At 38.9% G+C, this 27558-nt stretch overlaps 1 protein-coding gene across 1 annotated transcript; it reads left to right on the plus strand.

Moving 5' to 3' along the window:
- The first annotated feature begins 1959 nt into the window (after positions 1 to 1959).
- Positions 1960 to 23468, plus strand: atp6v1ba (ATPase, H+ transporting, lysosomal, V1 subunit B, member a). The gene is made up of 14 exons (XM_015012110.2): positions 1960 to 2166; positions 8867 to 8922; positions 9029 to 9127; positions 10256 to 10349; positions 10947 to 11024; positions 13443 to 13582; positions 14315 to 14416; positions 16537 to 16634; positions 16755 to 16878; positions 19100 to 19250; positions 19453 to 19535; positions 20365 to 20469; positions 20769 to 20898; positions 22481 to 23468. Exons 1-14 carry the CDS (start codon positions 2058 to 2060, stop codon positions 22621 to 22623), a joined length of 1512 nt encoding a protein of 503 aa, XP_014867596.1. The 5' UTR covers positions 1960 to 2057; the 3' UTR covers positions 22624 to 23468.
- Positions 23469 to 27558: the final 4090 nt, after the last annotated feature.

Genomic DNA, 27558 nt, shown 5'->3' on the forward strand with positions numbered 1-27558 from the left:
AATGAGACTGGATCAAGGCTTAAAAAACAAGAAAATGACAACGCAAGAGCTTCTAGGGAGAAAATGTGTGCAGCCGTGGCATTTTACCCATCACTCCACAGCGTCCTCAGTGGGACAAAGATGTGTTGAATATAATAGTGTGTGTGTTTTGAGGGGAGCGGTAGTACGTTAAATATGGAATAAGGACTGAAAATTAAGGAAGCCATGTGCATCTGGAACAAAAACTTCTGCAGAGCATGTTTAAGGAAATTATATCTGGAACAGTGTCCTTTCCCTCCGTAAGACCACCTGCCTCTGCTTTTCCAAATCTTTATGAAACATCAAAACCATTTTGCGAATTGATTATATTCACAAAATAGTCACTATTTGTCCAAAAACTCAAAAACCAAAAATCAAAAAACCTACCGGTTATTATTAAGTAAAAGTGAATTCAACTCAAATAGCCACTTGATGCACTGCGGGTTTCTGGCTTAAGCACTTCCCAAAAAGATCAAAAGTCAAAAATGCAGTTTTTTGGCACTTTATTCCAGAGTTGCAGGTTAAACATGGAACAAGCACAGGAGCCCTACTGTTATATTGTTTGGCTACCTGATTATCTGAGCTACGGACTAACTGACTGTTAGACTGACTGGTGGCTAGACTAGCTGGGTAGATTAATTGGATAAATTGGTAAAACACCATGTGACCACCCACGTACATAATGTATTTATGTCCCAATCTGAAACTAATTAACTAGATTAAGCAGATTACTAGTTAAAGATTTACTCTAAATTACTGAAATTAAACAAAAATTCTTATTATAAATCAACCAGAAAGTAAGTAAATGAAAATAAACTAAATAATCAAAATTCCAGGATTTAACTGAAAATAGAGAAATAGCTCCTACAGCTGTGTTCATTAAAAATATAGCATATACTATGCAAGTATTTCAAAGTCCATCTTTTTTTCAAAAGGTGACTGAAAACCTTTTGACTCCAATTATTAAATTAGATTCTGTTTACATACTTGTGTCCTATATAAAAGAAGGAGAGAAAACATCTTTAGATATTTTTTAAATGTGCACTTTGGGGATTTGTTTAATTTTGATATTCCAAAGTTGCATATTTTCTATCATCCTGCAAATTACAATTAAAACTGCTACGCAGTGACTTCATTCATTTCCCACAGCCGGGGACAGCAGACGGGGAGCTTGGATGTGAAGGAGTCAGAGTGTTACTGCTGTGTCCTCTCTGTCAGAAGCCAGTTCTTTCTGCCAACTTTCCCAGCAGCCTCTGCTTCCGCTCCTGTCTGCTTGTGCACAGAAACCGGCTGCATTCTCTCACAGCCTCTCCGTACCTGAACCCTCATCTGCCTGGCTGACTCAATAAAGCCAGCAGGGAAACAATCAGAAATATTATTCTATGTCATGTAGTTTATTGGAACACTTATGCCATTTATTTTTGGCTCTGTTTTGCTTTTCTATATTAAGCACATGTCTGCACTGATTTCCTAAAAAAAATTAATATTATTACTTGAAAATTAAGACGGCTATGAGACATAACGCATAATCCTGACATGTTTATACATTAAATATAGCTATTGAACTACCTTTAAGTTTGTGAGGAATGACAACAATCAAACTTAGACTGAAATGAGGTCATGACCTACAGAGGTTTTTGCAACCAACCACCCCAGTGTAATCAATCAAAATAGTGTGATAAAGTTCGTAGAATAAATTTGCTTTTCAGTAATATTCTAATTTATGGAATGGATCTATATACATGTCGCATTATAAAGCAACTGGAAAGAGAAGTAAGCTATATTTGAAACATTGAAAGAAAAACATAATTTTAAAATACTTTTTAAAAATTAATTTTACAATAATTCAAACCTTGTTTTCACAAGATAAGATGAGGGAAATCACGCTCTGGGTCAAGTTGATGTTTTTACTGTTTGCACATGCGCGCTTTCAGCACAGGACTTCCGGTTCGTGACTATCATATGACCTACCCTCTACTGTCATTTCTGGTACTCCGTATCAGCACATTAAGCACCGAAAGCTTTCTTCAGCTATCATAATGGCAACACTAGTGGCAAATCGAGCAATGGATGTGAACAGCCTTGGAGCAGCTGCGAGGACACACACACAGGCTGTGACGAGGAATTACATCTCCCAGCCGAGGCTAAGTACGATGCTACACTGTTAGCTGCTAACTGTTACAGATAGCTGCAGCCATTGCTTGTTGGCTGCTGTTCATGCTACAGCTACGACGGAGAAATATGAAATGTTAATTTAATACGTGAACGATGTGAACTTTTTATGGGAAGCACTTCCTGCCAATATGCAGTTCATGAGTGTTTAAACAGATTTAAAACCCATTCTGGTTACATGAATCATGTAACGGTGCTAGCTAAAGGAGCTGTGGCTTTGTTGGTCGACATTTAGTTCTGCTGAAACCTGGCACACTGGGCTGCGGAAATATATTTTTAATATCGACTTAATTTCTGTTATTGATTGGGATAGTTTTTTTTTTTTAAGTTTCTGCATCGTCACCGTACCAAGAGCTAAGAAGTTATGAAGCTAATTTTTACTTCGAACATGACTAATTAAGTATTTACGTGAGGAATGAGTTGATCTTTTCCTGATAGTACTACTGAAGGAGCATTTGTTACATTTTGCATTAAACCTTGACGTGCCCAGTCCAACTGTTAACTGCCAGGACAGCGGATTAGTTAGCTGTGTTTGTCAGCTGACTTCACGAATGAGACACCGAACAGGCTTTTGTTGAATGAAGGAGGGAAAACCTACATCGGTAACATCTGGTCCACCACCTCTGGAGTGTCCCTGTGTGCACACAGTGAGTAGTGGGGTCTACTTCTGAGCTGAAATCTCAGAACTCTAGCATGATTAGTAAATCAGGTGACAGTCGGATGGTCGGTCATGTGACTCGATCACGTGCTTATTGTGGAAAAAAAAATCCTTGCGCTTTCTAAGAAGTAGATTCCGTTGACGGACAACTAAGAACAGTCAAAACTAAAAAAATATTATTATTATTATTATTATTGCTGCCCTAGTCCTACCAACATAAAGACATGAATACTCAGCATAAAACATTTCCATGTATTTTGATGACGTGACGTTGTACGTCCTTCCGTATTGCATGTTCGACATTGTCAGCCTGAATGGTTTTCTTCTGTAATATTTGCTTGATTGTTCTGACATAAACATAAGCTGCAGTCAGATGGAGGAATCTGAATATTTGTTCTCTCATGATAGAGCCAAACCATCTTAAACTGTCATGTTATATTAGAACCAGTGGTTCTGCATTTAGTCCAGCTCTGCAGAAACGTTGAAACCCTGTCAAAAGAGATGATTATGCAAAGAAGGATTCTTCACAGGATCGAGAAAATTATGGACAACCCTCTTCACGAGACAGTCTTAGGAAGGCAGAGCATCTTCTGTCAGGGGCTTCTTCGGATTCAGTGCAGTACAGACTGCTGTACCGAACAGCCATGCATGACCATCTTCAATAACTCTTTGAATAATTCAAATTAATGAGTTACAACAACATTTAATTTTCCTTTGTGATTAATAAAGTATTTTTGAATTTGAACATATTACGGTACCGTTCCATCTCAGAGCAAGTACACACATACCCTCACACTTAAAACCTTCCATTTCAATTTTGCATATTTATGATTAATTTGAAGCACTTTTGCCTTGGAGCAAGAAGATCCTGGGTTCAATTCCAGACCCAGGGTCTTTCTGCATGGAGTTTGCATGTTCTCCCTGTGCATGCCTGGGTTCTCTCTGGGTACTCCAGCTTCCTCCCACAGTCCAAAAACATGACTGGCAGGTTGATTGATGTCTATAAATTCTCCTCTTGTGTGTGTGCATGGTTGTTAGTCCTGTCTGTCTCTGTGTTGCCCTGCGATGGACTGGCGACCTGTCCAGGGTGACCCCACCTCTCGCCTGTTGACCGCTGGAGATGGACACCAGCACCATATTATAAGATAATATATGGATGGATGTTTATTTTGCATGGGAATTCAGTGAAAATAATAATAATAATAAAAAAAAATCCCCAGTTGTTTTACGCCACTTTGCTTTCCTTTGATCTGCATGATGCATAGTATTCAGCACTGACAGGACATGACCATGTCTCTGCTTGGTTGTAATAACCCCAAACCTTCTTTCGCATTTTGTGCAACTCTTCACTACTTGTTTGGTGCAGAATGAAAGTCTGACAGCTGTGCGTTTTAATCTAGCAAAGCACCAGCCTATAAGATCACAGTGTTAAGGTGCTTTTTCACCATTGTATTAATTTGTGAACAGTCTAATGCATAAAGCCAGTGAAAAGCCTTGTCGAGACGGAGCTGGAAAATAAACAAATAAGGAGACTTCTCATCAGACCTTGTCTTTTCTTTTAAGAGGCCTTTGTCTCTCTCATGTCAAATGGGACAAAAGCTATTAGCAGGCGAAATGGCTCGTCTTTGTTTTAGTGTTGCATTCTGTCATTTAGCGCTATGAAAAGGAAACGAGCAAGGCACTATACTTCTTTGTGAAGATTTAATTATTGGTAATAATGTAGTCATGGTAAACAAATGTTTCAACTGTCATTATGAAAGTAATTTCTATAAAATCAGTGTTGAAACACCTCTGCAATTCACATTCTAATAAGGCTTAAGCAGCTAGCTTGTCAGTAAAAAAAAAAAAAAAAGAGTCCAGTGGGCGGATGCCTTTATTCTTTTTCTGAAAGGACATTAAAATGTGAGCTTGGGCTTTGACACTATTTCTGTCTATAGCATGAAGAGACACCAGACCTCGTGAATGGTGCGACTGCTCATGATTCACTTCCCCATATTCCTCATCTTAAAAAAACAGGCGAGTGTGTTTGGGGAAGTACGGCTGTATTTTGAAATTTACAAATCCCCAATCAGATCTGCTACATCAGCCCCCAACCATTAGGACTTATCTGATGCGATTCCGTCAATGATAACGCAGTGATCTTTGTTCGGCCTGTCGCAATAAATCAATCAATCAATCAGTCGCACGATAAGTTAAAACAAGCATTGCAATTGTTTCTCTCTTTTCCTCCCTCTCTCTTTCTGCCAAAAATTAGATGATAAAGCCTTCAGTCCGGTGCTTTAATCTGAATTAGCCCTTTTTTGGTTACAGAGACTTCATAATTCATTTTATTTGTTGTTTCTGTTATTTTGCTCATTTATTTTGGATATTTAAAATGTCTTTTGGTTCCAGCGTTCAATGTCAAATAGATCTCCGCTGTAGGAGAGATCGATTTTCAGAGGCAGCCTTTGTAGCTAAAATTGCAACTAAACTTAAACGACTCTTTGAAGAGTCTGTCCCGCTATAATTTAAACTGAAAATTAAAGAACCAACATGATTATGTAAAGAGAGACAAATGAGTGAACCTGAGCTCCAGAGTTTGAGGCTGTCTTGGGCATTTGTGCTTCTGCTTTTTTTTTTTTTGTTGTCTCAGCTTTAAGAGGAAATTCTAACTTGAAATGAAAAGTAACATGTGGATCCCAGTTATTGCTCGTTTGTCCCCCGTGCCTCTCGCTGTCTGCATGCGTTCATTTGCAGCAGTGATGAGGCCCTGCAGCTTTTAGGCAGCAAGCATTCCCATGTCTAGTTCAACTGTGGGAATCCCTTGAAGTAGAGGCTAAGATGTGATTGTGAAGCTGCACATCACAGCAGCCACTGCTTTGTGCTGTTCATTGATTGCCAGAATGATGATGCGCTCCCATCTTCATCCCAGCACCTATTCCCCCTTTTCCCTTCTCCCTTTGAGTCTCTCTCTCTTTCAGTGGGGAAATTGAATTGTGTTGGAATGCTCTGTGCCTCTTTTCTTTGCCACTTGAATGGGCTCTTTAGTATTTCGCACCAAGATGTCCTTCAGGGTGCGAGGTCAGGCTACCAAAACAGCTTCTAGTGGCGGATTAGAACCAATTAACATCTTTGTACACAAAGGGCTCTGGCAGCTGAACAGGCTGCAGGGTGACCCACACTGCTGTTGCATGCCAAGCCAGAGAACCGCTGCACTTCAGCAGAAATAGCAAAAGAGGGGTGGAGAAAGTTTTCCAAACCTAATGAGAAATGTTGCTCCTTCACACCCCATGAACATATAGTCCATTGAGCACTCGTTACCTTGTAAAATTAAAGAGCAAACCATGTACTTAATCACTACAATACATATAAGTGGGTACCTTGAACTATTGCTTTTTTTTTTTTTCAAATGAAAGTAGAAACTGTATAAGGTCAGCACTAGACTGGGGAGGTCAGCTGTTTCACAAAATCGTGAGGATTAGGCAGAGATTTTCTTCTTATCCTACCTTAATCTATCTGGATAGAGTTTCCAAAAGCACTGACTCATTCTGTGAACAACGTGCAGACCAGCAGCCATACTTATTCCAGGAAGTATTTTTTTTATCGCTTGTATAGGAGCCTCCTTGATTACAGATAACTCGGGTGTCTGTGAGTCTTTAAAAACTATTAAATGGTAAAAAGTCAAAATTGGCATATTTAAGTCCATTACACCCTTGTAAAAACGAGTCCATTTTTCTATACTTCATTTCTTCCACAGGTTATTGTCTCTTGGTTGTTGAGAATTGATTGTTTCCTGGAGATGTGCACTCTGAGGTTTTAAATTGTATCTGATTGCTAACGTTTGCTTGTGATGTACACTATATTGCCAAAAGTTTTTGCTCATCTATCCAAATGATCAGAATCAGGTGTTCCAGTCACTTCCATGGCCACAGGTGTATAAAATGAAGAACCTCGGCATGCAGACTGTTTCTACAAACATTTGTAAAAGAATGGCTCGCTCTCTGGAGCTCAGTGAATTCCAGCGCGTAACGGTGATAGGATGCCACCTGTTCAGCAAATCCAGTCGTGAAATTTCCTCGCTCCTAAATATTCCACAGTCAACTGTCAGCTGTATTATAAGAAAATGGAAGTGTTTGGGAATGACAGCAACTCGTTGAGCATGAAGTGTTAGGCCACGTAAACTAATGGAGCGAGGTCAGCAGATGCACAGTGTGAAGAGGTCGCCAATTTTCTGCAGAGTCGGTCACTACAGTCCTCCAAAGTTTATGTGACCTCCAGATGAGCTCAAGAACAGTGTACAGAGAGCTTCATGGAATGGGTTTCCATGGTTACCAGCTACATCCAAGTCATACATCACCAAGTGCGATACAAAGTTTTGGATGCAGTGGTGTACCACCACTGGACTCTAGAACAGTGGAGGCTCGTTCTCTGGAATGATGAGTTGCGCTTCTCTATCCTGCAATCTGAGGGACCAGTCTGGGTTTGGCAGTTGCCAGGAGACACGATGCAGCCTTGTCTGACTGCATTGTGCCAAATGTAAAGTTTGGTGGAGGGGGGATTCTGTTTTGGGCTTGTTTTTCAGGAGCTGGGCTTGACCCCTTCGTTCCTGTGTAAGGAACTCTGAATGCTTCAGCAAACCAAGACATTTTGGACAATTCCATGTTCCCAACTTAGTGGGAACAATTTGGAGCTTGGACCCTCCTCTTCCAACATGACTGTCCACAAAGCAAGGTCCATAAAGACATGGATGACAGAGTCTGGTGTGGATGAACTTGACTGACCTGCACAGAGTCCTGACCTCAACCTGATAGAACACCTTTGGGATGAATTAGAGGAGAGCCTGAGAGCCAGGCCTCCTCATCCAACATCAGTATGTGACCTCACAAATGCTCTTCTGGAAGAATGGACAAAAATCCCCATAAACACTCCTTCACAGAAGAGTTGAAGCTGTTCTAGCTACAGAGGGTGGACCAACAAAATATTGAACCCTATGGATTAGGAATGGGATGTCACTTAAGATCATATGTGAGTCGAGGCAGGCGAGCGAATACTTTTGGCAATATAGACTATGCAATTTGCCAGTTTGATGTAAGGAAGCTTACCAGAAATTGCCTGCGGTGTAAACAACCGTCCTCCTCTGCGAAGACAGAATATCTGAGGTGAACAAAATGGTTGTTGATGTTAAATCAATATTTAGAAACGTGGCCGACACAGACTGAACAGCTTTTTTCAATTCCTCCGCTGTCATTGATAAAAGTACAGGCAGACTAAAATTCTAAAACGACACAGAAAATCAGCATCATCATTCCCAACTTTTCCTTCTGTTTGATGATGGAATCCAAACAAATGGGAGAAAGTCCAGACTGAGCCGCGACACGAGATAATAGAGTGGAATTTGCGTCAGAAGGCAATGGCCAGACTATGAATAAAAGTGTTAAATTTGGTTTTAAAGGTACCATATTACTTGGGCTGAGTCACATCAGTCAAAGATTGTGTCATGAAGAAGATAAACATAAGATTGAATTTAGATTGCTGAAGTCTCTTTGAGAAAGGGATTCTTACCATTACAAATGTATCACAGATGGTATTAAACTATTCATCTGTACTTTAGATATAAGTGCATGTTAACCAAAGTCCAGTTGCAAACAACAAATAACAGCATTTGTAAAACACACAGTAAGTGTGTTTTTGTTTTTGCAAATGGAAAATGAGAGCTCTACATAAAATCATTGACGGTACAAAAATGTACTTCATCGAAGATGTTTGGGACAAAGTTAGGAAATATTAATTAACATTGGTCCTGATAGTCATGGCAGTATGCATAATGGTTTACCGTTTAAAGATTCCTTTATGAGACATATTTTGGCTTTGAGTTCTATTTTTACAAGGGAGATTTTCTTTTATTAATTGTGAAAATTATGAGATTGTATTTGTCAAAATAGACATTTAATGTGGTTCTCTGGCTCTTGATTTGTTGAGTTGTTTTCATTCATTTCATTTATGTTTGCTAAATAAATGCATTGATGTCTTGTGTTTCAGCCTATTCCACTGTGTCTGGGGTAAACGGACCTCTTGTGATCCTGGACAATGTGAAGGTGAGGCTACTGGAAATGTTCACCATGTCCTGACTGTAGCCTGGGATTTTTAGATGAACAGTTGTAACATCTTTAGTTGAAATGCGTAACCCCTTCTGTGTGTTAGTTCCCCAGGTACGCTGAGATTGTTCATCTGACCCTCCCAGATGGCACCAGGAGGAGTGGCCAGGTCTTGGAGGTTATCGGCAGCAAGGCAGTTGTTCAGGTGAGAAACGGAGGACGATCTCTGCAGGACCAGAATAATCGACCAATAACCACACTGATAGAAACTCGGGACTGTTTCTGCTCTCTGTCTTCTTAAGCTCTCGTGCCACAAGTGAAAGAAGGTGGAAAAAAACTTTTATTAAGTAAATGGTCTTTTTTTTTAGGTTAGGAATTCCTTGAATAATTATTTATGGCAGGTTTTATGGAAGAACAAGGCTGGGTGATTTGAACTATCATGTTTTTTAACTTACAGGTTAGTTTTGTTATAAGTCGCACCTCTTATTATTGTAGATGGGGTGTTGTCTACTTTATTTGTCCTTCCTGAACAGAGAAAAAAAAGGGCCTACGTCTACAACCTGTTGTAGAGGGCTTTTTTTCCTTACTTCATCAAAATCCCTGTATCATGACTATAGGACCAGATGTGTCCAGTCACTTTGTTTGAAGTTGTGTAAATTGAGGCATGATCTCTTTTATAACACATTTCAAGTGTTTTTTTTTTTTTTTTTTGCTTGTTTTTTAAGTCTGACAACACAGAAAGAAAGCTCATCACCTTATCATATTAGCATTTTCTGCTGCTATTGATGGAGCTAAATTATGACCAAACACTTTGTGAAGGAAGCAACTTTTCTATTTGAATCCTCTGTGTGTTTCCTGACCACACTAGATAATCTATTATTGATTGAATACCATGGAAATTTTTGAAAACTTAAAAAAGAAGAAGAAAAAAAGCCGAGTTGATGCATGTTTGCAAGAAGCAACAAAAATCTATTTGCCTTGAACATTCAATGATATTACAATGGTGTTTATTCACTGTGTTTTTCCACTTGTGTGTCTGGTAATTACTTTCTTTGTTTGTTTGGATCATCCGATTTCTTTTTTCACAAGCAGGAGAGACGGCTTTAGCTAATGTGGGTTAAATGTTTGCAGAGTTGCGACAAACATTATTAAAATGAGACGTCAAATAAACCTAAATATATGAGGCGTATGAATTTTAGACTAATTTCAGTGAAGATCACTCATAAGGTCATGCAGTGATTCTAACTATTGGTGAACGGCGGTGGTATTTCCAGTGCAGTATGGAGAGTGTTTTCAGCCGCGCCACGTTCCGTCTGTGTTTGTGTCGCTGCAGGTGTTTGAGGGGACGTCGGGCATTGATGCCAAGAAGACGGCCTGTGAATTCACTGGTGACATCCTGCGGACCCCGGTGTCAGAAGACATGTTGGGTACAAATCCCACACTTCCTTCAAATTTACTTATTAAACCTAAGACATTTTGACTCAGATTTAGCTGTTTTTTTTATTTTTTTTTAAATTTATTTACAGACACCTCTGCTATTATATGCCTTTTTTTTCATTTTCACCTCCTCTGTGCTAATTTACTTGAATCATCTGACTCCTTGGTAAACTGAACAAAATATACCCTGAATCAAAGGCTTCATTTGATGTTCCTGAATGTCTCAATCAATGTGATTATCTCAGTGCAGAGCAAGGTTAAATACATTTGAGTGCAAACAGAAAGTAAATCTGCTTTTGTTTCTCAAGTGTCATTAATCATGTCCCTGAATATATAATTAATTATTTGTACTTGCTACTTGTGGGTTTGACGAGAGCCAATAGACCCGTACTTATAGTCTCCCTTAAGAGTTTGACAGAAAACAGAATAGATCATACATCTGAGGGAATAATCTACTAAATTTCTTTTTATTGCTGTCTTAGTAATGAATTCATCTGCCATATAAATCAGGCAGACATTTATCCAATCGAAGACATGATTAATTGTTGACTAAAAAAATAATAATAAAAATAAAATCTTGTTTTCAGGGCGTGTGTTCAATGGCTCAGGCAAACCCATTGACCGCGGTCCCAGCGTTCTGGCTGAAGACTACTTGGACATCATGGGTATGGCCTCGTTTTGGTTTTTGAGTATTTTAAATAAAGAAGTGTTGCAAAGTTGGCATGTCACTGCGTACCATTATGAGCAGGAACACTCTGCATGCAGAGAGCTTTGGGGCTTTATCCAGACATTTCCACATTCAAATTATGATTTGAAGCAGTTGCTGAAATATAGCAAATCAGTATGGGTCACATGGGGCTATGACCTCATTATTTCTAAAAAATGTTTTCTGATGGTTTACATGGAAATTTTGCAAATCATTTCACCTTGCAGTGGAAAGGTTAGGGTTACCCTAACCCCACTGGAATACTAAGTTTGCTTTTCATTCTAAATTTGAATGTTTCTTAAAGTTTGGCTCAGTGTTTAGGTTTTTAAAATTTATGATGTTTTGTCCTTAATGCATGTTCTTCAACATATTTGTTTTCTGAACATATATTTTTAATATATATCTATATTTTGTAGATATTAATAAGGTGTTGTTTTTCAGCCTAAAAAATGACAATTCATTTTTATCAGCAGAAATAGGTTAGCTCCTGTTAATATGAAGTTTCTGGATTATTCCAGCAGGAAGAGCTTTTATTTTAAACAACCAGAAGTATATTTGCAATGACATTAAATACTCATGACACTCTTTAGTGTCAGATCAAAAGTTTTTGAAAACAACAACAACCTTTAGGCAGGTATTAAGTGCTTTCCATGAAGTCCACATTTCTGGATTAAAGTGTTTATTATTATTATTATTAGGCCTGTCGCGATAAACGATAAATCAATTAATCGCACGATGAATTAAACCTATCGACCTCATTTTAATTATCGGCTTTATCGTCTCTTCCTGCCTTTTATTCTCTCTGGTGCCGACACTGAATGAAAAAAGCTCAGCTCCGGTGCTCTCCACTGACCCTCCCTTCCTCATTTCCTTAGTGCAATGTCCAGCGCACACTACATGAGTTGTCGGCTGATTGTCGGCCCATTTTCAAAACCTGAGACACATTAACCGACAGAAATCCTACGTATAACGGTTTGATCAGGTTCGATCATGCCGTGTGGTGTCCAGCCACCTGGGCACAAAATAAGGGCTACAAGTCCAGTTAATTCATGTTAAAACCAGGGATTAATCAATGCTTTACTAGAATCTACCTGCAATGCATGTAGCTAGAGTCAGCTTAAAGTCCTTACTGAATGAAAATCATTATGACCTATTTATGTCACGTTAACGAAGAACAGTTGAAAACTTACTGGGTTTATCAACTACGGTAGCAATTTGGCTCCAACTCCTCCCCTTGTCATTTCTATATTCTTTGCACGAAATGTTGAATAAACATTAATGTTGTTTCCACATATCATCTCGGGTTGCGCTGTGTCAGCTGTTTGGGATTAACAGGCTGCGTTAACGCTTCCAGTCAGGGAAACCTCCTGATTTAAACCGGAGCGGCCACAACGACCTACCGTAACACACCACACACTGCAGGATGATTGGTTATGAAATCACCAGCGACAATCTTAGATCGGCCAACATTCTAAGATTATCATAAAGGGAAAATAGGGGCAAAAAATCGTGTAGTGTGAACTACTGCATTAGGTAGTCGGATGTGCCCGTCTTCTCTATTTAAATTTAGTGATTACTGAAATCACTAAATTTCAGTAATTTAGTGATTACTAAATCACTAAGTTAGTAGTGATTTATATATCATAATACTGCTAAATACTGTTGTACTTATGTTGTTTAGTTTTTATTCAAGTACGTTTTTTTTGTTAATGGAGACTGAGAATCCTTTTTGTTTTTGGTTGTTTTGTTTATTTAGTTTATTAGTTCCAGTGTTATGTGTTCTTTTGAAAATAAAGTGCATCTATCTATGGCAGGAAATCGCATGCATTATTAGTCATTTCCATGAAATGAGTGTCAAAAGGTCTTGAAACAATATTATCGTTTATCACAATAATTTTTTAGACAGTCGCTCAGCAAAATTTGTTATCGTGACAGGCCTAATTATCATTATTATTTTATTATTTGCCTGATGTATTATTCTAAGAAACTAAGTGTTGCATTTTCTTTAGTTGTGTGTAGAACAATACATCAACAGAGAGAAATGGTGAAATTACTCCCTGAAATAAATGGATCTCCAGTGATATTTGAACTTGTTGAGATGGACGTTTCAGTGTGGCTGGAGTCTCAGAACCAGGTCCATCATCGCATCAGTTTTCTGGGGTTGATGTGGGCTGGGGGGGCGGGCCGTGGAAACATGTCATCTCAACTTTTTACTGTGTATATTCAAATCTAAAAAAGGAATATTGATTTCTTGAGTTAATTGAATCAGTTCCTCAGTTAAACGAAGGCATTCTTTGCAGCACAGCTGATTTTTCTTTTTAAAGAAAAACAAAAGACAACGTCTTCTGAAAGCTTAAGTGTTTGTGTTCGATCGCAGGTCAGCCCATTAATCCTCAGTGCCGTATCTACCCCGAGGAGATGATTCAGACTGGCATCTCTGCCATCGACGGCATGAACAGCATTGCCAGAGGGCAGAAGATTCCCATCTTCTCTGCTGCTGGGCTGCCCCATAACGAGGTGAGACCTTCAGGTTCATTCATAGTTTTCCTTTCATCCAATTCTGAAATATGTCAAGAATATATTAATAAATGTAGTGATTAAAAAAAATGGATATATACTTCTAGTAAAGGACTAGTCACTGGCTCTAGAGTGGGGCATAATTCCACAGCTGGTAAAATAACTATTGAGCTCATCATCAATTTTACAAGTAAATCGATTTGTAAAAGTGCAGTTGAGATGATGTACTTACTTACTGGAAGGTTGGAGTAACCCATCCGAACCCCAGAGAAAACACCAGAGATGAGCAAATCCCATCGTTCGTATTTTCTTACAACTTGCAGACAAACAAATGTAGTTCATTATGTCTTCAACTGTTTAGACTGGATCCTAAATTGCTCTAATCTAAAAAATGGCAATGAGATGCCTAACCCTATTCAAAATGGCGAACTCTCTAATGCCACCTCAGTTTGGACAAACAGAATTTGGGACAAACAGACGAGCTAAGAGCTTGTTAAAACTGGCTCACTTAACCTTCATGTTATTTTTACCTTGGCAGTGGTCTGCTTTTAATTTTTTTTTTCCTATTGTAGTTATATCTTCTTAGGACAGTTTGTCTGTTGCCTATTCATAATAAAAATGCTTCACGTGAATCACTTGGAGCCAGCCTTGATGCGTTGCATCAACCCAACCAGAAAACTATCTGGCATAGAAACCAGAAGAGTGGCTTTACGTGTGCTGCTCTCCTTTCAGATCGCTGCTCAGATCTGTCGCCAGGCTGGCCTCGTGCAGAAGCCCAAGGACGTGATGGATTACAGCGCTGAGAACTTTGCCATTGTCTTTGCAGCCATGGGGGTAAGCAAACAAATGACATCCTGAATCCTGCAGGTTTGTAACCAGCCACAGGCCCCCACTCTCCTATCGACCCCCGTCTCTAAAGTCAGCCTGAATTTGCACTGCTAATCCCTGAGGTGACGCCTTGCCCGCTTTCTCCAACGTTCCCTTTTATTCATAAGGTGGATTTAACCTTTAAGTTCATCTTTTTACTTCTGCACTTGTGAGCATATTCTCCAGCCACGAAGGGAAGTTCCTTATTCAACAGTCTTTTCACACCTTCAGGCATGGCAGTATCAGGTTCTCTGCCTCTCAGCTGCTCCTTCTGGCTGCAGTAATGCCTCCTTTGTGACAACTTGACCCTCTCCCGACACACACATGCACACAAGGGTTTGTGTCTCTCTAGCTAAATGCTGATCTGTCCTTCTGCCTTTCATTGGGCAGTAGCATGTGAAGAGGCACATGGATGTGCATTTTCAAAAGGAAATGATGCATATTGTAACAGCACTGCATATCTTTATTGCGGGGCGGGTGGGAGGGGAGCAAACGGAAAGCATTAATAGTTTTTTTTTTTTTTTTCACTCTTGCACAGCTCAGGTTCTCTGGCTTTTTTCTGTCTCTAATTCAGCTTTAATAATTCAACATCTATCATCATAATATTCTCTTCCTTCAGTGCCTAGTCAACCAAATAATCTGACTATTTTTACTGATTAAATTTACACTAATTTATGATGAATTTTGTACCCAAATTTTGTATAGGGAAAATGTCTCCTGTTATTGTACTATTCTTCATCATTCATCCTCCCAATGTGTGCACCATTTGGTAGGACCCCAAGTTGCTTCTACCAAGGTCACTGAGCACCAATGACGGGTCGCCCGTCCATCATATACGTTTTCAGTAAACCTTATTCAAGGTTTCCCCCAGAAAACTTGCTAAGCCCGGCGCTCGGGACGCTACGGCAGTCATCCAGCCACCCACCTTGTTCTTGAGTTAAAAAATATTTAAAGTTGACAGAAAATTTAAAAATATCATTTTATAGTTATGCATTTTTGGAAGACTGGAAGATTAATACCTGAACACCAAGTATAAAGTCTTATAAAAGGCAATAATTTAAAAAAAACAAACAGCTAATAAATTAACAATGCTTAGCCTGGTGGGGGCACAAGTAAAGCCTCCTGTTCCTCAGATCCCTACCGCATGTTTGAGCCTTTCTAAGAGAACAGTGTGGCCAACTGGATGAAATTATTAGTGACTTTCACAGGTTTATAATGCACTGAGGGAAACGCTGCTTACTGTTTAACTGGGGAGACATGGCTGAATCAATTTTTAATTCTGTTTCCTTTCAGTCATGTAAACGGATGAAAGAATGACCTCATCACATCCGGTGGTTTACTGTAAATGACTACAAATGAGAAAATGTAGGTTTGACATTTAGAAGAGGCGTTTTTGCTGAAGCGTTGGTCTTTCGGGCTTTCAGGAAGAGAATTTACTTTTGTGTATCAGATAAACTGCTTCACAGTAAAACAAAAGGATAAATCCGCAAAATCAAATAATTTAATCAAGTTGGGAAGATGTACTTACAGCCATGGGGGACAGCCACTGACCCCTGCCCCCACCCATAGTTTTTGAACTTCATACATGAGGTTTGAAAATTCAACTAAGATTCTGTGTTCGGTATGTTAGAAATATTTACATCAAATCTTTTTTCTTAAGACGTTGCGTCACGTCGTTTACTGCAGTCTGAACCGGCGTTGACGGGGCTTGTTCATCAGGAATGCTGATCATTAGACATCAATGCATCACTTTCTTAAACTAAAACAATCACTGAGCGAGCAGAAGATGCTGCACCAATGACTCCCAGTTCTGTCTCTGTCTGATAGGAAATTACCGCAATACTTTTTGTTCCAGTTAACCCACTGATTTTGAAACCATCTCCCTTTAGCTTTTATTTCTTTTTTTAAAATTATTATTCTTTAAGCACAGAATAATAATATACCGTTGATATTTAATGCTCGGAGATCAAACTTTGATCTTTAAACCTATCTGATCTTTCCAACAGTGTTTCTGATAAAATGTGTGAATATTGGTTGTGGTCAGAATGATTGAACGAAAGATTCTTAATGACCTTGTGTTGTCTCAGGTCAACATGGAAACCGCTCGATTCTTTAAGTCGGACTTTGAAGAAAATGGCTCCATGGACAACGTCTGCCTTTTCCTCAACCTGGCTAACGATCCCACGTAAGACACACATAGAAACCGTTTACTGTCTTCTGTGGCTTTACACCGGAACACCATTTCATTTTCTTTCTTTAGTTTAGCAAAGTTAAGTGTTTTTATATGTTTTCTGTTCCTTACCAGAATTGAGCGCATAATTACACCTCGCCTGGCGTTGACCACAGCAGAGTACCTGGCTTACCAATGTGAGAAACACGTTCTGGTCATCCTCACTGACATGAGCTCCTATGCCGAAGCCCTGAGAGAGGTACTAGAACCATTTCTACAACATCTGACATGTGTGCAGTGATCATTGTAGCAAGTGAAAGCATTGGAAATGGAACTGGCCCAAGCACTGACCCCCGTGGTGCTTTATATAATCGTCACTAGTGAAGACGATTCACTAGTGACATAAACAAAGTGGAGTCTGTCCAACAGGACCCAAACAGCCCGGTGCTGTTCTCCAGGTCCCTACCGCATGTTCGAGCCTTTGTAAGGGAACAGTGTGGCCAACTGGATGAAATTATTAGTGACTTTCACTGTTGCTTTTTTCCATTGCAGTGATGAGCTCTAAGACCTGACTCAAACTTCTCAAACAGCTCTCGGAGAAAGTAGGTAAAAGGGTAACAATTTATTTGACGGGATGTGCATAAGACTGACATGACAGTGTCATAAACATGACATAGCATCTGTTATGAAGATGGAGTCTTCATGAATGTCTGAGTGTTATCATGAAGTGTCATTCTGTAAACAATGACACTTTTAATGCAAAGTTGCTCTAAAAGTTGCATTGAAAGACCATTACAAGTCCTGACTTTGCATTAAAAGTGTCATTATTTACCAAATGACACTTCATGATAACACTCAGAGATCATAAAGGCTCCTTCATGTTCATAACAGATGTTATGTCATGTTTATGACACTGTCATGTCAGTCTTATGCACACCCCGTCAAATAAAGTGTTACCAGTAAAAGTACCTATTTAATTTATTAAGGCAATTTAAAAAAAGTTCTAAACGTAGAACTTCACTTTTTTGCTTTTAAATAATTAGCTGAGTATGTGGTCTAACATACAGTTTGATGGGTTAGATGAAGCTAATACTGTGGATAACTCGGCTAGAATTGAACTATCTAAACCCAGATCCATTATTTCCATCAGTGCCAAACTATTTTATGACCTTGTTACCATGGATATACCGAGAATTCAATTTTTAATAGGATATATTTTATTTATGAAGAGTTCAACTGCCCAGAGCTGAGGGAGTGGATGGCTCAACAGAGCTGTGACTCTGCAAGTGGAACTACTGAAGTAAGGAGAAACCTTGGATTTCTGCTCTGTTTATACGCTCTTCTACTTTAGTGAACAGTTTTATTTTATACAGAGCGTGGTCTTTGGTGTGTATTCCCACTCTTCTTTAGTGTTCTGGGAAAATAAAGAAACAACAAGTGTGCAGTAAAACACTTTGTCTCATTTCACACAAAACAAACAAGCAAACTAAAATGTTTAATTTGTGGAATTTCTAAGGGAGAAAAAAAAAAGCCAAACATGGTCCGAAACTGAAAAACTTGAACACAAAAGACCTGACTGAGGGCACACAGAGGGAAAACGAATGAATTCTCAGGAACCTGAGCAGAATTCAAGCCTCTTGTCTCTGCCCATTGTGCCGCTGGAATCCTCCTTCCCGTGCCGTACGGTTTGCTGTCTCAATGTGTCTCCAGCACAATGGAGGTCTTTAAATGATGCACGTGCATGTTCCCTTTCTGTGGTGGCTGGCCATAACCTTGGTCCATGTACAGCTGCAGCAATTGTCAGCTAATACCCAGACAGCTTCGTGGGTAATTCAGTCCATACAAAGAGCCAGGACATCATCACTTACTTCCATTCTCATTCATATGTGAAGGTTGAGTTTTGTCGCATTGAGTTGACTGTTCACGAGTGCACCGTGCCCATTAACCTTTGAATCCAAGGATAAATGGGATGCATTTTCTTACCTTCTTACTCCGATTTCACTTGACTTGATGTCAGCTTTGCTCTCAGTCATTTCTGAAAGCAGAATTTGCAACATAGAGAAGCTGATGTTTGCCTCCGCTGACGCCTCATTAAGAAGTTATCACTTCCCCCCCCAAAAAAAATTCAAATTATTTATCCACATAGTTGCTGGCTGAAACGACAGAGTAAGAAACTTTGAATAAATGTTATCAATTTAGTACTTTATGACATAACATGGTTTGTGATAATTCTAACAAATATGCAATAAAGCTTCTTTTTAAAAAAGTTACATACGTCAGCTTTAATAAATGACATTAATCAAAACGGTCTTGTTTGCCTTTTTTCTTTTGGATTACCTTTGTCTGATAGAATTTTATTTATTTTACCTGAAACTGAATCAGTGCCAGCTCAGAGAGGTCAGAAAGTGATTGAACTGAGAAGTAATGGCTTCTTGTGTTCTTTGACAAAATAACTTTTTTTTTTTTTTTTCATCTGTCAGGTTTCTGCTGCTCGAGAGGAAGTGCCCGGCCGCCGAGGCTTCCCGGGTTACATGTACACTGACCTGGCCACCATCTACGAGCGCGCCGGCCGAGTAGAGGGAAGGAACGGCTCCATCACCCAGATCCCCATCCTCACCATGCCCAACGACGGTGAGCAGCAGCAATGCACTCCGTGGCTCTCGTAGTTTATTCAGACTACGGTTTTATCAACCTTCTCCGGCACTACGAGGAGTCACGATTGTTTAATTTTGTCAAATATTTCTTCTACTACAGTTATTGAATACGGCTGGGGTTTGTCTGTATTTTTAAGGACACATTTTAAATTGTGGGAACTTTTGTTTTTGTGTCCCAGACATTACCCATCCAATTCCTGATCTCACTGGATACATCACAGAGGGCCAGGTCTACGTCGACAGACAGCTGCACAACAGACAGGTTGGAGAATTTCCAAAGCTCTTCATATAAACATGTCTTGCTCTTTGTCGCCTAAAACAAAGCAAAATTCTGAGTCCCTGTTGTGCTCTAAGCACTGCAAAAAAAATGATGTAATGTAGTAGTAGTCTTCTTATTTATTTATTTTTCTTGGATTAGGATAACAAATTTTGCTGGTAATAAATTTTCACTTAAGTTATTGTGATAAACGATGTTTTCAGACCATTTTAAAGTAATGTAATGGAAATGGCATAATAATGCAAGAGCCCTTTGTCAAAGATTAATAAGATTTACTGTAAATCCTAAAGAACATTTATCACTGCGACAGGAAGTCATTTTAAATATCCAAAATAAATAAACAAAAAATACAATTAGTTCTGAAGCATGTAAACAAAACTGTGCTTCCAAAAAAGGGCTTGTTAGGACCGACAATAAAAAAAACGATAAATTATGCAAATGGGAATCATTGAGCTTGTTTTAATTTATCATTAATGGATTAATTGATTTATTGCGACTGGGCTAGGTGGAATTTCATAACAGGAAATCAGTCCCATCAGTTGCACATCTGTTTGAAACATTCCAGATGGTGAACACGAAAGCTGAAGTTTTCTTAAAGTTATCCAGAACAGACTTGAATCCTAGATGTTTACATCAGCTAAGCTGCGCTGCTCTCATCGCCCCCATTAGTCGGAAACCATTCATTCTGTAAATGAACATAGTGAGCTTCTGCATTCTGGGATATGATATTCTGAGAGAGAATAAAGGTGTTACTAAATGTTCCTGCTCCCTGCTCAGCTCTGTTCATTACACACTGTACGCTTGTGTGTTTTAGATCTACCCACCCATTAACGTGCTGCCCTCGCTGTCTCGTCTGATGAAGTCAGCTATTGGTGAAGGGATGACCAGGAAAGACCACGCCGATGTGTCCAACCAGCTGGTAACAAATCCCGTCCAAGGCAATAGTTTAAGGCAGTGGTGCCCAAAGTCGGTCCTGGAGGGCCGGCATCCTGCGTGTTTTAATTCCTCCCTGGTGGTAGTAAGAACCTCCTCAGCATGTCAGTAGTGTTCTTAGACCTTCTAATGAGCCATAATTTGATCCAGGTACGTTAAACCAGGGAGAGAACTAAAACACGCAGGATGCCGGCCCTCCAGGCACCACTGGTTTAAGGTGTGGCCAGTGATGTTCAAAGAGCAGCCATCATCAAGACCATGATGTGTCCCTGTGTTTGCTTCCAGTATGCCTGTTACGCCATCGGTAAAGATGTCCAGGCCATGAAGGCTGTGGTGGGAGAGGAGGCCCTTACCTCTGACGATCTCCTCTACCTGGAGTTCCTGCAGAAGTTTGAGAAGAATTTTATTGCTCAGGGTAAAAAACGAAAAGCAATAACTTGTGATGAAGTTGTTTGATACCATATATATATATATACATAAAACAATGTCATTGTTCATACATACATACATACACAGACATACATGTTTTTGACTTCAAATATAACAATAGGTAAAAAGACATTTTTCTGGCTGCTGCACCTAAAATGTAGGGTTCTTTGAAAGCCTAAACTGTAGAGCTGCTGGAAAAATAAACTTACCCTTCACTACATATTCAGTGAAAACCAGACCCTTGTACTACACTCTGCTTTGTCCAGAGGGTCTGGGCTCTTGGCTGTTGAGAAATGATTGCTTCCTTGAGGCGTGGACAGATTGAGATTTTAAATTTTACCCAATCACCAACGCTGAAGCTTACCTGTAGTTGCCTGCGTTGTAAACAACCATCCTCCAGATGGGAAGTGCTGAGCTGAACAAGGCGGCTGTTATTGTTAATTCAATATTTAGAAGTGTGACCAACAAGGACTGAACGGCTTCATTCACTTCCTTTGCTGCCATTGCTAAAACAACAAGCGGGCTAGAAGTCTAAAATGGCGTAGAAAATTGATGTCATCGTTCACAACTTCTCCTTCTGTTCACTGATTGGCCCTGTCAGAAATCGACCAGAAAGAATCCGAGTGAAAGGGAGAAAGCCATTTGTGCTGTAAGCGAGGATATTTTCTGAGCGGAATTGGACAGGAAGGCCAATCTGTATATTCAGTTCAGCCATTAGGCACTATTTCAATAACAAGCCTAGTCAGGGGCTCCTACTGGAATCAGTCCAGGAGGATGGGTTTTGGCTAAAACGTACAACATGCCTAAAGGTCGTTTATCAATTTAGGTGTTTATTAGTGCCGGTATGTGCAATTGTGATCTGTCTTGTTGAGCCGTTTCTTATTCTTAGACACATCATTGGTTCAAAGACATAACCAAGAGGCTGAAAATAAATTTTACATTGATGCCCATGATGAGGAAAAAAAACTTTTACATTTCAAAAGAGAATTTTAAATACTTGTCCAGTGTCATGGCAGAACAAACAGAGAATACCGGTGTTTGGCAAAATCAGGGTTTCCCTCAGTGTATTATAAGCCTGGCGGGTCACCAGGCTTTACTTGTGCCCCCACCAGGTTAGGCATTGATTATTTAAAGTCTTTTTGAAATGTTTGCATTTTAAGACTTTACATTTGGTGTTCAGACATTAATCTTGCCAGTCTTTTAATAACACTTAATTATCTAGTGATATTTTCAAACTTTTTGTCAACTTTAAAAAAAAAATGTAACTCAAAAACACAACAGGCCGCTGGATGAATGCCTGCCCTGGCGCCCAACCACCAGGCTTAGCAAGTTTTCTGGGGGAAACCTTGAAAATGTTCATGTAAATTTCTGCCCTTAGCCAAGTCCATGGATCTCTAGATCTTTCAAAGTGTTCAAATCAGCCTTTGATCTGGGTTTAAAACTAAGCTGATAAATAATTGTCTGACTGTTTTATGCTCACCTACCACCTTGCCTCTCTCTGAACTGTTTGAGTGGATGTGGCGTATGGGGTTCTGGTGGTTAATGTGTGTGGCCCTGCTCTCTCTCAGGCCCGTATGACAACAGAACTGTTTTCGAGACTCTGGACATCGGCTGGCAGCTGCTGCGAATTTTCCCCAAGGAGATGCTGAAGAGGATTCCTCAGAGCACCTTGGCTGAGTTCTACCCCAGAGAATCTGCTGCTCGCCACTAAGGCTCGTTTAGGTCCGCCTCTCTCCTCTCCTCTCGTTTTTTTCCTTCCCTTTTTCCTCACCTACAGTCTTTCACCCTCGTGGCCTCGGCAGCTTGTGTCGTCAAGCCTCGGCTCATCTTCACTTTTCACCTCCAGGTCTACTCTGTCCATAAATCACCTCCGCCCTCCCCTTACCCTCATTCAGGAAGAGGACAGATCTTTCCAATATGTGGTTGTACTGTAGTTTATCTGTATTCTCCAGTCAAGAGTGGAAAGTGTTGGTGGTTCTAGTATCTGTTTTTAAGTGCAAACTGGTGAACATATCATAGTAGTTTGAGATCAGTCCTTATTTATTATAACCTTCTGTCGATCAACACACGTTGACTCCAGAAACAAACCAGGTAAAGAAAGTTGCATCTATATTTCTAAATTAAGGGACAAATTTAAACGTCATTGATTCAACTTCCTAGTACCGTATTGCTATTAACTGAAAATGCTTTTATTGTCATGTTTTTTGTTTGTTTTTTTTTTTTGTCGTTGCTTGCAGAAAGCTGCTGTTAATTTTTTTTTTTTTTTTTTTTTTTTAATTCCAGTCGCATCAAATTCAAACCTCTTTAGAAAATCCACCCAAAGATGTGGATATTAAACGAATCAGAAGTTTGTTTTATGTTTTCCCATATTTCCTCTTATATGGGCTCACTGGCCCCTATCACATAACGGTGTAAGTTTACATTATTTGTGTTTTTGTTGATAAGGTTATATAAACATATAATGAACATTCCCAGCTGTGTGCAAAAAATGATTTGTTGTGCAGATATAGCAGTTTGTGAGCATGTGTATGTGAATAAATTAATATGTAAACCCTTTGCTGTTCCTCTTTCCGCGTTAGCGTCTTTATTTTTTGTTTGACATAAGTATTCAAGTTGGGAGACGTAGAGTGGTGATGTTCTGATCTGCTGATAACTGATTGTTCATGATAGAAATGCTTTTAACAGATCATGCTGTTAATATTTCAAATCAAGAAGTCTTTCCATGATATCAATGAAAAGCTCTTGGAATAAATTAATATTTGTTTGTTCTGGGATCTAACAAAAAGGTCTTTTACCATCAATGTTAGATAAAGCTGTGAAAATCTCTAAGTTAAGTTAATCCTTATTAAAATAGTAATGAATAAAATCCTGATTTAACAGTTCAACATTACATTGAAATCACCCAGCTTTATTTTTCTGAATATATAAGAACCAGTCAGTTCATATTTTTTTCCGGTCACTTCAGTAGCTGATCTGCCAGCTTCTTGGTACAAAAATTTAACCATAGAAGTGTATATTTATGATAATCTTGCATTGAAACACAGAATCAGGAAAAAAAATAGCCTTCAAAATCAAGTTTTGGTGGAAGGCGTTGCTGCTGGAGATGCTCATGAATTAGTTGTTCAAAAACCAAAAGAATAAAAGATGCCTTTGAACAAACAATGAGCTAATAAAGTTAAACTTGGTTATTTAAAATTCCAACTTCTAAATTCAGCTGCCAATAGTGACTGACTTTTTACTTGCATTTGTGAAGTCTAACAAATGTTAATTTTATCTGAATGAGTGTTTAAACTGGCAGCAACCTGAGACGTTAGCATTTCATATGGACTGTTGAGAAAAATAAACGTGTTTATAGGCATGTTTAATGTTATTTGTGGAAACTCACCACCCAGCTGTTTGACTGAAGAGAAGGAGAGTCTTTTTGGCTACTTAGAATTTAGCCCCGATTCTGCGGCGGATATGCGGGTTTCCTGTAACGGTAAGTTGTTTCTCCACTATTAGCACTGCTGCAGGAAAGCTGCAGCTCACTCAGTGGTAAGACCCTCCTCCTGGCTCTGATTGGCTGTTTCTGACGGTGGAATGTTTCTGCAGATGGCAGTAGGACCACATGGAAGAGTTAGAAGGGCTTGAATTTTTGGGCTTTTTTTTTTTTTTTTTACATATACGTCTCACTGTCACGCCATAGTGACATTTTTAATAAGCATATTTGGTAACACGTTATTTGACAGGGTGTTCATAAGACTGACATGACATCTGTTATGAACATGAATGAGTCTTTATCAATGTGTGTGTGTGTGTGTTGTCAGGAAGTATCATTTGGTAAATAATGACACTTTTAATGCAAAGTTGCTTTAAAAGTCCATTAAAAGTGCCAAATTTGTATTATTTTATAAATGACACTTTAGTGTAAAGTTGGCACTTTTACTGGACTTTCAATGCAACTCTTAGAGCAACTTTGCATTAAAAGTGTCATTATTTATCAAATGACACTGGAACATAAGCTACACAATGGAATGCTTTGTCAAGTCTTGCTTTACAAAAAGTAAACACTTGGTATAATATACCAAGCATGATGATCATGATAATATCATTTTTGGTAACACTTTATTTGAAGGGGTGTGCATTAGAGTGACGTAACTCATGAGCATGAAGGAGTCTTTATGAATGTTTATGACTGTTGTCATGAAGTTTCATTTAGCAAATAACAGTTTTAATGCTTTAAAAGTTGCATTTTAAAAAATCTATTAAAAGTGTGAAATTTGTATTATTCGGATTTGCATTAATGACCCTTTTAATGCAAAGTTCTATGAAAAATTGTATAGAAAGTCAATTAAAAGTGTCAGCTTTGCATTAAAAGTGTCATTATTTACCGAATGATACGTAATGGCAACAGTCAAACATTTATAGACTCCTTCATGTTCAGAACAGATGTTATGTCGTGTTTATGACACTGTCATGTCAGTCTTATGCACACCCCATCAAATAAAGTGTTACCCAATTTTTGTAATTGGTTTACACCAAATCACTGCTTTTCACTAAACTTATAGAACTGAAAGGGGATATACTTCCTTGCACTAGTGAATCGAATTACTTAAGATGGTTAATAAGAGATTCGGAGGTACAATGTGCATTTTATTGCACTTGGACTGTAGTCTACCATAATCCCAACCCACTCTCCTTATCTGCCTTCTGTTTGCTGGTGTGTCGCAAGTGAGGAACTCTCTTCCGGTTAGTCTTAAGACTTTCTCACCATGGCTGCAGAGGGACTGACCGTGAATATTATAGACTTGCCAAACAAAGGTAAATCTTTCAGAACAGCATACTTTCTTTTTCATTTTTGCCGTAGTTTGGTCAAATGTTGTGGTTCTCTCTTCTGTAGAGATAAAATAAAGCAACAAATGTAGAGAATGGGAAAAGATAATCTGGTTCACAACTTTTTATGTCTTGCTGAAGGTTACTTGACATTCATTTGTGTCAGAGAAAGACATAAAAGGTTTTTATTTGTCATTATGTTTCAAGAACAAATTTGGATTGAAAATTGGAGTGATACCCTCAGTGATAAAGAGATAAATAAATAAAGTCTTAGTTCTTAGGGTGCAGCATAAGGGTGACGGTGTATCTGAAGGGAAGCATAGAGATTACACAGCTTTTGGGAAAAAGCTGTTGTTTAGTCAGCTGCTCTTTGCGTATCTGTACTGTTCAGACAGAGGAGAGACAGACAAGAGAAAGACCAAAAAGGAGATTTATGGATGTAGTCAAAAAGGACAGGAAGTTAGTTGGCATCAGCGTAGTGGACGCAGAGGACAGAACTAAACAGAGGCAGATGATTCGTCGTTGAAAGAGAAATAGCAGAGGTGAATGAAGGAAGTCCCACAGTTTATTCTGGGATGCACAAGACATTTCCTGGTCATGGAATAGCACCAAGGCTCCTTACATTATTACCAGACAATTTATTGCCATCCAATAAATGACTGACTAAAAAGCTTGTTTTTCACAGTCGATGCTATCGAATAGAGTGCTGAGATGTAACAAGACAAGTAGACATGAGTCCATCATCTGAGGCCAGGAGGATAACATTATTGACACTAATATGGGAGAGGGCAGAAATAAGGCTGCTGCCCTCTGCTGAGCTGTTTTGTGCTACAAAGGACATTAACAATGGAAAAGTTTCTTTAACAGTTGTCACAGCATTGTCTAGTGAAGATTTACTATATATAGTATTAGGGGCAAAGCAATCGATTAGGTTAAACTGGAAGGTTTGAAATATGACAATACAGGACAGAGTTGGGAAGTATACATTTCAGTCTTTAGTTGGATGAGTCCAGGATGGGAAGCCTAGATTTAACTACAGAGAGACGATGCTCTGAGTCTGTAAAGAGAGAACTTGATCACATCATTAGTTTGTTTCTTATTCACACTCGATGCCACTTGTCAGCACAAGATCCAAAGAATGAGGGCAAGAATGTTTGGTTCTAACAATGTTATGAGCAAAGCCAATTTAATCTAAGACAGTATTACAAATAATAATTATAATAAAAAAAATATTTAAATGGGCCCAGATATCTATCAAATTTCATTCTTTCATAACATCACAGACGGTTTCTCTGCTTCTGGTGTGTGTTTGGTCAGCTCCTGAATCCGGAGTGGGGTCCAGAACACAGTTACTCAAAATAATGCAGTTTTCTATCTCTGATGAAAGGATTAGAGAAAGATTTATGAAGAAACTATAATCATCTGTGTTGGGACCACATACTTTTACTAAATTCAGATCTTCTTGTAAGATGGACACCTGAAGAATGACATGTCTCCCAAATTTATTTTTAAAAAACATTGGTGACCAAAAAAAAGGAACATATTTGTGAATTAGAGTTGTTACTCCCCTGGATCTTGACGTACGTGAAACAGCCATTTCCTATGAAATGTTCTGTTTTCCTCTTCTAAAGTTATCGTCTCTTGTAATACTGTTTTCAGAGCTCATATCTTTCAGTTTGTTCATGACCTGTTGATGCGCTAACTAAAAATAAGTTCGAGAGGTCTAATAAGAATAATTGAACATTACAATAACACACATCCCTGAACATTTGGAACAAAAAATATCAGAGTCAGACTCTTCCATTGTACTACTTCTGTCCACTGTTATTTCTAG

Source organism: Poecilia mexicana, unplaced genomic scaffold (assembly GCF_051168715.1).
Source record: "Poecilia mexicana isolate PSO_F unplaced genomic scaffold, ASM5116871v1 scaffold_15, whole genome shotgun sequence".
Lineage (NCBI taxonomy): Eukaryota > Metazoa > Chordata > Actinopteri > Cyprinodontiformes > Poeciliidae > Poecilia > Poecilia mexicana.

Bases quoted from the DNA above. Each gene is read 5' to 3' on its own strand.
- atp6v1ba (XM_015012110.2), top strand. From the start codon at position 2,058: ATGGCAACACTAGTGGCAAATCGAGCAATGGATGTGAACAGCCTTGGA. The intron at 13,583-14,314 runs GTGAGACCTTCA...CTCTCCTTTCAG, and splicing joins CTGGGCTGCCCCATAACGAG to ATCGCTGCTCAGATCTGTCG. The intron at 20,470-20,768 runs GTAACAAATCCC...GTTTGCTTCCAG, and splicing joins CCGATGTGTCCAACCAGCTG to TATGCCTGTTACGCCATCGG.